The sequence below is a fragment of the Patella vulgata genome, chromosome 4, assembly GCF_932274485.2.
Source record: "Patella vulgata chromosome 4, xgPatVulg1.2, whole genome shotgun sequence".
NCBI classification, from domain to species: domain Eukaryota; kingdom Metazoa; phylum Mollusca; class Gastropoda; family Patellidae; genus Patella; species Patella vulgata.
The window spans coordinates 19,013,095-19,024,497 of record NC_065882.2 but is presented as its reverse complement, the minus strand read 5'-3'; the positions used below and the strand labels follow the sequence as shown (position 1 = coordinate 19,024,497).

General features: G+C 36.5%; 1 protein-coding gene across 1 annotated transcript in view; it reads left to right on the top strand.

Moving 5' to 3' along the window:
- Positions 1 to 5,593: 5,593 nt before the first annotated feature.
- Positions 5,594 to 11,403, top strand: part of LOC126818936 (orexin receptor type 2) — a 53,960-nt gene continuing 48,150 nt past the window's right edge. Inside the window, exon 1 of the mRNA XM_050546636.1 lies at positions 5,594 to 6,457. Within this exon, the coding sequence (XP_050402593.1) occupies positions 6,053 to 6,457 (405 nt within the window). The 5' untranslated portion in view covers positions 5,594 to 6,052. The remainder of the gene's footprint in view (positions 6,458 to 11,403) is intronic.

The following is an 11,403-nucleotide window of genomic DNA, read 5'->3' as shown; positions in this document are numbered from 1 at the left end:
CAAATTGTAAATGAAATTAGTAACTAGTTCCTATTTCAATGCAACAATTCGTTTCTATGGCAATATATATTTATATTTTTTTAATTTTTATGATGTTTGAAAAACATGTATTAATCTTTAACCATTGATCCCCGTAAACATGCATCCACAATTTTCAATATTATTTTTTTATAATATTGGTTGGCTGGTGACACTGCTAGTCCCAATTATCTTCGATAATTCTGCAATCTGATTAGATTTCACTCAGTTTTTCGGGTATCTTTTTAAATAGTTACATTGCATTGTATCACAGCCGTTATTTTCTAGGGTTATAAAAATCCGAGAATTCAGCATAAAACGCAGTCCCGTACACCAATCTAGACAGTTTGATTAGTATATGAAATCAAGATATACGAGCACAAGATTCAAAGCATATATAAATATATGTCGATACACCGGACTTTAATAATATTAAGAAATCATATGCAGCTTCGGCGTCTGAATTTCAAAGTAAAGCCCCTATTTACTATAAGTAGTGACGGATGTTGTGATCGATGCAAATTATTTATACTCTTTGTAGAGAATTTGGTACTACAGTATGTTCACATGACCAAAGAATTTTGTCATTTTGTATTTTAATCTTTTGGTTGGTTGTTCATTTTGAATTAATCAAAGCCTTTCACTGGATTTTCACCTATGAAATATAAGTACAAAAAGGTCACTAAATGACAGGTGTTCTTATTTTTCCAAAAACACTTGTTAACAACTTCTAATTTACTGTAAAGGTTACGTATCGAAAATAAGTCTTTCGTACGGCTGTTATTCGTTCGCATGGGATTAAAACTGAGGAGGTTCACAAATATATACACTGATTTGAAGAAAAGTAGAAACGTCCTTGCTATCGTAAAAACAAAATCAAAAAAACAACAAAAACAACAAAAAACAAAATAACGGTGTGTGGGTATTAAATTTAAAGCTTCGACGAATCCTTAAATCTAATTACAAACTCTAGATATATGTATGTACCTTAGTATTTAGGAAAAAAAACGACCTGATATAATCCAATTACTGATAAAGATTGGTTTACATGTAGTTTGAAATCCTGAAAGACCAAACTGTTTCTCATTTTCTTGATTTTTCTGATACTTACAGAAATTACGTAAATATATCATAAACACGAAAAGCCGATTTGGTGGTCTACTTTACTTAGAAGATAACCCAAAGGCATATTGCTACTAAGATTTAATAAATGTATCAAGAAAGGTTATCATTGAGAAATTATTAAAGCATTTTGTAACGTGAAAAACATCATTCGTGTACAAAAAGTAATTCTGTTTTCTCCCAGTAATCTTTAACAGCTGTAGATGTGAAAACTGTAATCTTCAACCTACCCAACTGAGTGCAAGGATTCACGTTTAAATACAGGTAATACTACGGAAGCTTAACAGTAACATAATATTTAATCGTGTGTGTATATACACATGTAGTTCCAGAGTACATGGAACATGGATGCCCTCACAATTTTTGTTGTCGAAAAGGGGTCGTAGTTGTACACAAGTGCAAGGATTCATGTGTTGACACATATATTACTACGGAAGCTTAACAGTAAAATAATATTTAATAGTGTGTATATAGTTTAAGAGTACGTGGAAGATCAATGCCCTCACAATTTTTGTTGGCGAAAAATGGGACGTGTTTGTACACAAGTGAAATGGGTATTAACGCCCCACTGTTCTGTTCCGACTGGGCTAATAAAGACAGTGTACTGTTATATCGAATTGCCACCGTCAAGGGATCTTTTACGTGCACGCCAATGTGTACACGTGCCCTCTGTTTTTTGTCCCAGGTATCGAACACGGGATTTCCAGGTTAGCGAGCCAACGTCTTACTCACTGAGCCACCGTGGCTCCATATTTAAAAGTGTGCAATTCAAGAGTACGTGGGACATCGACGCCATCGCAATTTTCGTTGGCGAAAAAAAGAGGTGAGGTTGGAAACAAGAGCAAATCGTGGCATTCGGAATTGATCAGGTCGGATGTAACTGCCATGTTGTGAATCAACATTCCCGATTCTCCAATTTGTGTAATACAACCCTGTTTACGGCGTTCATACACAATATGATATTAAGTTATTCTCACCCCACCTTGTCCTCTGTAATGAATTTAAAGCCTACATCATATGATATAGAAACGGTTCGAATCCCTTCTAATTTCTACAATTGACTGTCAAACTTCTAATCCAGCAGAAAGGCAGACGCATTTAATAATTAGGAAGGCTGAATACGTGGGATTTTTAAAGAGGCATGATCGCGGATAGGTAAAAATAATTTTTGATGTGACATGATTTGTCTATTCCAGTCAAATCAAACATGTTTAAATTTGAGACAGACCTGTCAATTCATTGCTGAAATATAAATGGTTTAACATCAGATTTAAGTGCCCTACAGATTATGTAATGAATTAATCGTGCAAAATCTATGGATTTAAGTCATCCGGTATGTTGCGATCATTAAGTATATTGGGTGATATTGTTTCTTAATGCGTGTACCTCAGAAACAGTGATTACGTCATGCTGTGGCGTGACACATCACAGATGTCGATCAAAATTGAAAAAAATTGGACGGAAAGGTGACACATTGAAATAGGTCACCAAACAATAAACCAGAATACATGGCCATTATCTGTGATTGATGCCAACAAATCTCTAATTGGGGACAAAAGGGTATCTTCTCTTACCGCGTGGGCTTCCATAGATTACTCTGACCTACAAAAACTTTATTACTATCAGGTTTTGTCTTAGAATCTTGGTACGAAAATACGGCTTTGATTTCTGAGGATTATACCAAGAACTCCTTTATTACGCCAGAAGTATTATGTTAAATTCTTGTATTGAGTCTACAAGTTTTTTCAGTTAGCAGCACACTTTATGAATATCTTGGCTACTGTCGAAAACATTTTTTATTTTGTGGTAATATTTAGTTTCTAGGGCAACAAAATAAACTCAATTTAACTATGAACAGATTATATTAGAACGCAATATCCGCCACCATCGTTAAACACAAATCAAATTTATTTTGAACTTTGAGATAATGTGTTGATCTCTCGGATTTCCATTTTGATAAGCAAAAGGACTTGTAGTAAATCCAATAAGGAAAGTAAACGATCTATTTCAATGCAAAAAAAACATCAATTCGCTTTTCCAAATCGAGCAACTACTTTTTTTGTATTAAATAACAATTGTTAACTGATGCCCTCTAGGATTAACACAATGCCGCGTTTACGGTATTCAGGTGTCAACCGCGGCATATCGTTAAATCTTCCAACAGGGATCCACGGTGATTGGTGAGTAAGACGTTTGCGTGTTATCCTGCCCCCCCCCCCCCCCCTTTTGTCATTGGTGTAGGACAGAAGGCATTTCTAGTGATGGACTACATATAGTCGCACGAATGGGATAACAAAAGAGGTCCTCTGCACATAAAATAATCCCAGGCAGTTGGAATTCGATATAAGAGTAGGCCGTAATGCCGCTGTCCGCGCATAATTTCCTTCAAAGAACACTGTATGGCGTATGCTGGTCTTCATGCATTAACCCAGTCAGAGCACAACAGTTGGACGTTAAACCCCATTTCATTTCATTTCTGGTACTCATGCCATCTTGAACTAACCCAGTGACGTGTTCATGTGTCAACCACGGCATATTGTTTAGGCTTTAACAGAATTGTAGAAGTTGTACTATATTTAACTGTATTAAAAGTCGCATTATATTGCCCATGTTTGCACCATTCGTGATTATCAACTTATTCTCAAGTGTTATCGATGAGCTCAGATTTAGAACGATCCATTTATAAAAGTGGCGCATTTTCACTGCGTCCAAGTATATGATTATGATTTTCTCCATAGAATTTGCCTTTGTTGAATATGCAGTGACTATTTGAGGTACAAAACCATCAAAATTGTCTTCATAATTAACCAGAGCTAAAATATTTTGGTATAATTGAGGTATGCATAACCGCGGAAAGACCTCACACTAAAGCGATTGGCCAGTAGACTACAGGCGTACTCGTTATATTATACAAAAATTGTAAAATGAAATGGGGTTTAACTTCCTACACCGACTGGGCTAATGCTAGGTTCCCACTATCAAGATTCGTGCGACGATTGAAATCGTGGTTTAAATTGTGGAGTAATCGTGGTGTTCCTATCAAGTCTTATCATATATTGAGGTCAGTCGTAGCAATCATGTTGATCGTATCGAAATTAATTCGAACGTATCTGCACGTACCATATCGTGGACTCAATAGAGACAATCCAATCGTAACGCATCGCACGACAGTGGGAACCTAGCATAATGAAGACGGAGAAACGACCTACTCTTAGTCTTATTTCGCTTCCAATTGTCAAGGGCTCTTTTGCGTGCACGCTAGTTCAGTATTTCAAAGCGATTCACCATTTTATAAACATAAACATTTTATTCTATCGCAAACCTTCGTCATGCTGCTCAAAACCCCTTGACATTTCCCTTATTTATATATGGACAATGTATTGATTTTTACATTTTTAAAAGATTTTGCACAAAATAACATTCGTATCATCGACTATCATGGTAGACTGCTACTAACCATCACAAATGTGAAAAGTGAAAATATACGAACGAATGGGCTACTTAGTACATTGCACACACCAAAACGATTATCGAACGTTAGCAACTGTACTTCGATACAATAGAATAGATAGAACGCCATGCGTCTACACAAAGTAAAATGGTGGACCGTGAGTCACGTGACAACTTGCGTAGGCAGAAGTAAAGGGCAATAACATCGATAAGAAACACCGTTCGAACGAATATTGACAAAATCACTGTTTTTAAATATGGGAGTCACGGTGGCTCGATGAGTAAGGCACTGGCTCACTAACCAGGAGGTATGGGGTTTGATCCCGGTGTTGGCCGGGACAGTTCTCTGTGGTTTCCCTTTGTCAGTTGGTGCAGGACAGAGGGCCTGACAATGAACGGTATCTAGTACTTCGGATGGGACGAAAAACGCTGGCGTACACAGAATTCAATTGCTGTATGGTCAAATTTTCCAAATAGTACAATGTATGGCATATGACCGTCTTCATTTATTTTCCCGGTTGGTGCAGGAAAGCGGGACGTAAAACCTCATCCATCCATTCATTCATTAGTTTTAAAATATGATATAAGGATTTTCTACGCCATGAACACTTTTGCTTTCCACAAAATATTTCTGTGTCTTACTGGGGCAAAACGTTTTTATCTTATAACAGGTATACTTATAAGTATGTTAATTAGCGTTATAAATATAATAATGGTAATTGACATCATAGAAACGAATACAGATATTTTACAAAAATATAATCAGGTTGATAAATGAGTCAATTAAATTTAATTAGTTCCTCCATTTACTTATATTTTAAGTGCGTTTAAATATTAGTTTTAGTATTAGTTGATACGTATGTAACAAACAAAAAACTGTTTTAAAGGCAACGGTAGATTATTCTACAAATGAGTGATGATATCTGCTCTGACAGCTAACAGCTTAATAGAAATACTCTATCAACACAAACAAGATGCGAATCAGTTTACCACGCGCCAAGAACCAACAGCCAGAAGAGAGGAAGCCAATCTAACTTATTGGCTTCTCCAGAATTAGGAGTCTTGAAATTGTGTGTGAAGAACATAGCCACGCATGACAGCTAATAGACGTAACAGCGGTTCCAATAGTATGGGGAAACGCTTTGTCCACGCGCATTGGGACTATTAATTCCATCGACTAAAAGGTTGTACCGGTAGTTATTCTACGAACCGTTCAAGCAATCGGAGCTTTTTAGAACTTTGCATTATTTTCTTTTGGTTTAAGAGTTATTAGTTAATCAGAAGAAAAGCTGAGATTGTTAACGAGGAAGAATAGCCAATCAAGATGAATTAATACGAAAATTACACTACTTATTTTCTTAATCATTAACTAACATTTTGTGGGTGATTTTATTAATTAATATTTGTATGGTTTGATACCGTAATTACTTGAATATATCGAGTCAAATTTAAACTTAACAAGATGGAAGAGACATTAGGGAACTTAACCTTAATTGGTAACGGAACTTTTAACAACACGTTAAATGGCACAGACGAAGACAATGTCACTTGTTGGAATGAATACTGCTGGGATATAGAGGAATATGAAGACCATTTAAATCAGCACATTTTTCCAAAATGGCAAGAATGGATAGTAGTTGTTTTGTATTTCCTGACGTTTGTATTAGGAGTGGTTGGGAATTTCCTGGTAGTTTTTGCTGTATGGAGAAATCACAATATGAGAACGGTGACGAATATTTATATTGTGAATCTAGCTGTTGGGGACTTCCTAGTAATCAGTCTTTGTTTGACACCAACATTGGTTCAGGATATAACGTACACCTGGTTTCTAGGTACAACCATGTGTAAGATTCTATTGTTTTTACAGGTAAGATTTCTTATTCTCGTTATTACCATTGTTTAAAGGGGAGGAACGAGATTCTATTTGAAGGCTGAAATAATAGCAATAATAAAACACTATTTAAATGCAGTTCATCATAATAATAACACAACAGTTTAAAGGGAGGGCAAAAATAAAATAATTCAATTCATTATATTTTACATTTATGCTGAAATAGATGTTAAACGCACCCGGTCAGATTTTTGCATTGGTCTTGAGAGGTCACAATAATTTAGTTATCAATTACTTTATATTTAAAACAATAGTGCGTGTTTAATTTGATCACTAAATTTATTATGTTTTATGTTTAAATAAAATAACGCCCACTTTATGTAAGATGCCACCATTTTCATAATTAACCGAGAAAGACCATGCCGTTTTTATGGTGGGTATAGCATAAACCCCTTTTAAAATTTTAATTTTAAACTCCAACAATTATATGCGTTAGATTTCGTTTAAATTCAGATATCTACCTTGTGTCAATCAATAAATTTTAACGAGCATATCAAATATATCTTATAACCACATACGGCATTAATTCTTTTAAGAAACTACAGATCCCTAAACAGTTATGTTTTCATTTATAGTTTTACATGAGTCTGAGAGTATTATTTGAAACTTAACAAATTTATTTCTTTGTAAAGTTTGAAAGGATTCGCAGAATGTCTTAAAATAACAGTGATAATATGTAACTATCACTTGACAATGAAATTGTCTAGTCGTTCGAATGGAATGGAAATTCGAGGTCCCGTGTACACGTTGGCGTGTACGAAAAGTGCCCATGGCAATTAGAATTCAATTCAGGCTCGGGCAAAATCTCCTCATAGCACACTGTATGACCTTTGCGGGAAATCGTTCTAGAATTCTTCAGCCCAGTTGATGTAGAAAAGTTGGACGTTAAATTAATTTAACAATTAATTAATTCATCTAGATATCAATAGATTACACTTCATAAGAATCGCTATGCAAAAACCAAGTTACATTAGCACTTATCATAAACATGCATTAATCCATTCCAAGCGATTCTTTTAAAAATTAATATTTTCACAGTTATTGTTGATTCAGGGACGCTGTCATCACGAAAGTCAAGGGTCCAAAGAAATATTATTAACGTTTGGAACCAAGTTCGAAAATCAGGTTATAAGTCCGATTTGACCTTTAACGACATTTCCAGTAAAATGCTACTTTAACTCTGTGCCATACGTAGTACATCTTATTTCTGTGTATACATTGCTTGTATGTCTTGTGTATATTATGCACATAGAACATAGCTATTTTTGTATATTGACGAGTAACATATTTGCAAAGTTAATTCATCATCTATATGTTTATCAATGACCTGGGCGAGCACAGGAACAAATGTTTCAAATTGCTTATAAGACGCACCTCAAGTCCTGTTCTTTGGGGCTTAAAATAAGAAGCCACAATTATATTTACAAACACACGTGCATAACCAAGTTATATTATTTAACCCAGTTTCTATTTGGCCAAGCTAACAAATAACGGTCATAATATATAATTGTGTCGAATTGTTTTAAATGAAAACTGTCAATAATTTAGAGTATGAAAACTAATGTATTGGTTTAATATAAATCAATTTTACATAAATGCCACATCTATATAGTCAAGTATTATAGAAATGTAAAAACAATTCAACGTAACTCTGACATGTTTATGGGATTTTTTTATGTGATATTTAAACAAGATGCTTAATACTGGCATACTATAAGATAATCACACTAAAAGCCATCAGCCTATTATTATTGGTAACATTTAACCTTGCCTCCATCAGGTTTTTTTTAATGCATTCGCCATTAGAGTGTTTCAATCAACCCTTTTCACTTCTTCAATAGCATCTGCGTATATTTCTTTACTCAATACCCAAAGGTGTGCATGTGAAAAGTGTTAAAAGCAACTTCTCAAATTAAAGATAAACGTTCTCTGGTTATTTTATAATGAATACTTAGTCCAATTTTAATCGACAATGTAAAAGTACTATGCAACATAAAAATGATACGAGACCATAGCACAATTATAAATATATTCCCACCATTGCCATAAATGATGTGAAATTTAAACAGAGAAGCGAAAAATATTTCCATAGCGTTGGCTATATATTTAGCCTGTAGAAAGCGGGATAGTACTTATGTCCAGATGGACCTCACATTTACAGTACAGTATAGTTTAACTATATTGTTCATGACCTCCATTCTAAACATACTTTGTATTGTTTTAAGCAATCACAGTGACTTCTATACCTAACTAAACGCCCAAACACAAAACTCTTTAGAATGTAAATCGCAAGAGAAGATAACCCAAAAAGCTTCGAATAGAACGAATCATAGATCTCATTTTAATTTGATGGTTAATTGACAGCAAGTGTAACTTTCATTATGAAAACTTTAAATTACATATTCGATATTAACTTCTGATATTAACTGCCCGCCTGCTTGTGACCTTTCTGTAGAGTTGATTTACTACCGAAATTGGATAACACTTACTGGATTGTATTGCAAGATAATAAAGTTTGTGGGAAGTTGAGATTATTCGATTAGACATAGAGAAGAATCCAATCGAAATCTGGGGTCGTGCCGCAATTAATATCGGGATAAATGCCATGGCGTTGTGCACACCAGGTGCGAATATTTCCATGATTAGTATGTTACACTACCCCGTTAGTGAATAAACCTGTTTCTTATGGCTAATCAAACACACAGATCGACTGGAAGAAATTATACATTGCACAAGAAATTATTGCCGGACCCATGTGGAATTTGGTTGCCAAAACGCCACTTTTCTTACACACGTGTTTGTCTTAATGGGATCACGGCATCGCTGTTGATCTTGACACAATTAAAAATATATATATATAGAATGTCATAAATTTTTTTATCAAAAATAAGACAAAAGTAAGGAAAAGAGGTATAACATAATACTGGTAGGGCTTATAACTTTAGGGCTTATAACTTAATAGATATTCGGCGGCTAAGAATTATATTGCCCGTCGCTCTGAAATAGTACATCAACTGCTATGTATTCGACAGTAAGTAATTTCTTGTGAAGCAAGATCAGCGGTGGAAATCCCTGCACATAGCTTGTACGCTCACACAATATAGCCATGATTTCCAAAGCATTGCTGGTTGACTGAAAATAGCTCGTTGCTGTAACAATCGAAAACAACCGCCTGTGTACGTCAGGCTTTAACACCCCCACCCCCCCCCCCCCCCAACAAAAAAAAAGAAAAAAAAAGAAAAGAAAAACACTCTTTAACGAACTCTAAACTTTGAAGAAAAGGAAGACACGTCTAAAATATTTCGGGATTTCAATGTATCTGATTACTCCCCAAAGTAAATCAAAAGCGGTTAAAGTTTTACCATTCCTAGGAATTACATGATTTCCACACAGCTTTTAAACCAAATTGAATCAGGAAAATACTCGGGATTGCTTTTGGGGTGACACGGATTTGAGTCCTGACAAAGTTCTGCCAGTTCCAAAATCGTGCGAGAAGAATCGTAATATAATCAAACGTTTCAGCTATGGTCGAGATATTATAGAGAGAGAGCGAGAGGTGATAAAACGGCAACTCAACACAAGCTAGGTTATTTCCGTACTAATAATTTGTATTATTTCATTTCAGTAATTATACTATTCAAAAAAAGTAGGGGATATTTGATTTTGGGGGCATAATACTAAAATATGCAAATGACTACGAAAAAAGTCACTATAGAACCTAACAGAATAAACATTTCCAGTTACATGTGACGCCCAAACGCACCAATAGCTACCGCATGGAATGCAGGTGATGCTTGGGATCATCATGGGGGTCCAACCCAAGATTTGCACGACTCTGACTTTGAATGTTACAGTCATTCCAGGGTGGAAACATCAGTTTAATTGTTTTAGTGACCAGAAAACAAAATTTGATATGCGTCGGCTTACCCAAAATGAAAGGTTACGTGCCCTTGGCATGCTACAGATCGGCACAACACAGGCGGTTGTGGCGCGGACGATGAATGTTTCTCAGTCTGTCATAAGCAGGCTATGGTCCAGATACCGTGATACACAATCTGTACAGGACAGACCACGCTCAGGTCGACCAAGGGCGACAACTCAAGCCCAGGATCGATTTATCCGTACCTTGGCCTTGAGAAATCGTGTCATCACAGCAAATCAGATCAGCGCTCGTCTTCAAACAGACACTGGTGTGAGAGTGAGTGGCCAGACGATTCGGAATCGACTGCACAGGGGTCACCTTCGCGCCCGACGTCCTCGCGTGATCCCTTGTTTGAGAGATCATCACATTCAGGCAAGACGTCGTTGGTGTAGGGATCGTCAACACTGGGATAATCGACGCTGGAGCAATGTGATGTTTTCAGATGAGTCAAGGTTCACTGTTGATTTTTTGGACAGACGTAGGAGGGTGTGGCGTCGTCGAAACGAGCGCTTCCAAGACGTTAACGTCATCAGACATGATCGATTTGGGGGTGGTTCTGTTATGGTGTGGGGAGGCATCACTGTTGCTGGAAGAACGGCTTTACATGTTGTTGCAGGGCGTGTTACAGGCCAGTACTACCGGGACAACATCTTGGCAGTCCATGTTGTGCCGTTCGCACGACGTCATGGCCGCCGTTTCATCTTCCAGGATGACAACGCAAGATGTCACAGGGCCAGGATCGTTACAGGTTACCTCCAACAACAGAACATCACCACATTACCTTGGCCAGCACTGAGTCCCGACCTCTCCCCCATCGAGCATGTCTGGGACATGCTTGGACAGAGGTTACGTCAACGTCAACAACGTTGCGTTGCAACAGGAATGGGACAATCTGGACCAAAATGACCTTAGACGTCTCATTAGGAGTATGCCACGTCGGATCAATGCTTGTTTGGCAAACAGAGGAGGATTTACCCGTTACTGACTTGGTTGTGATGCT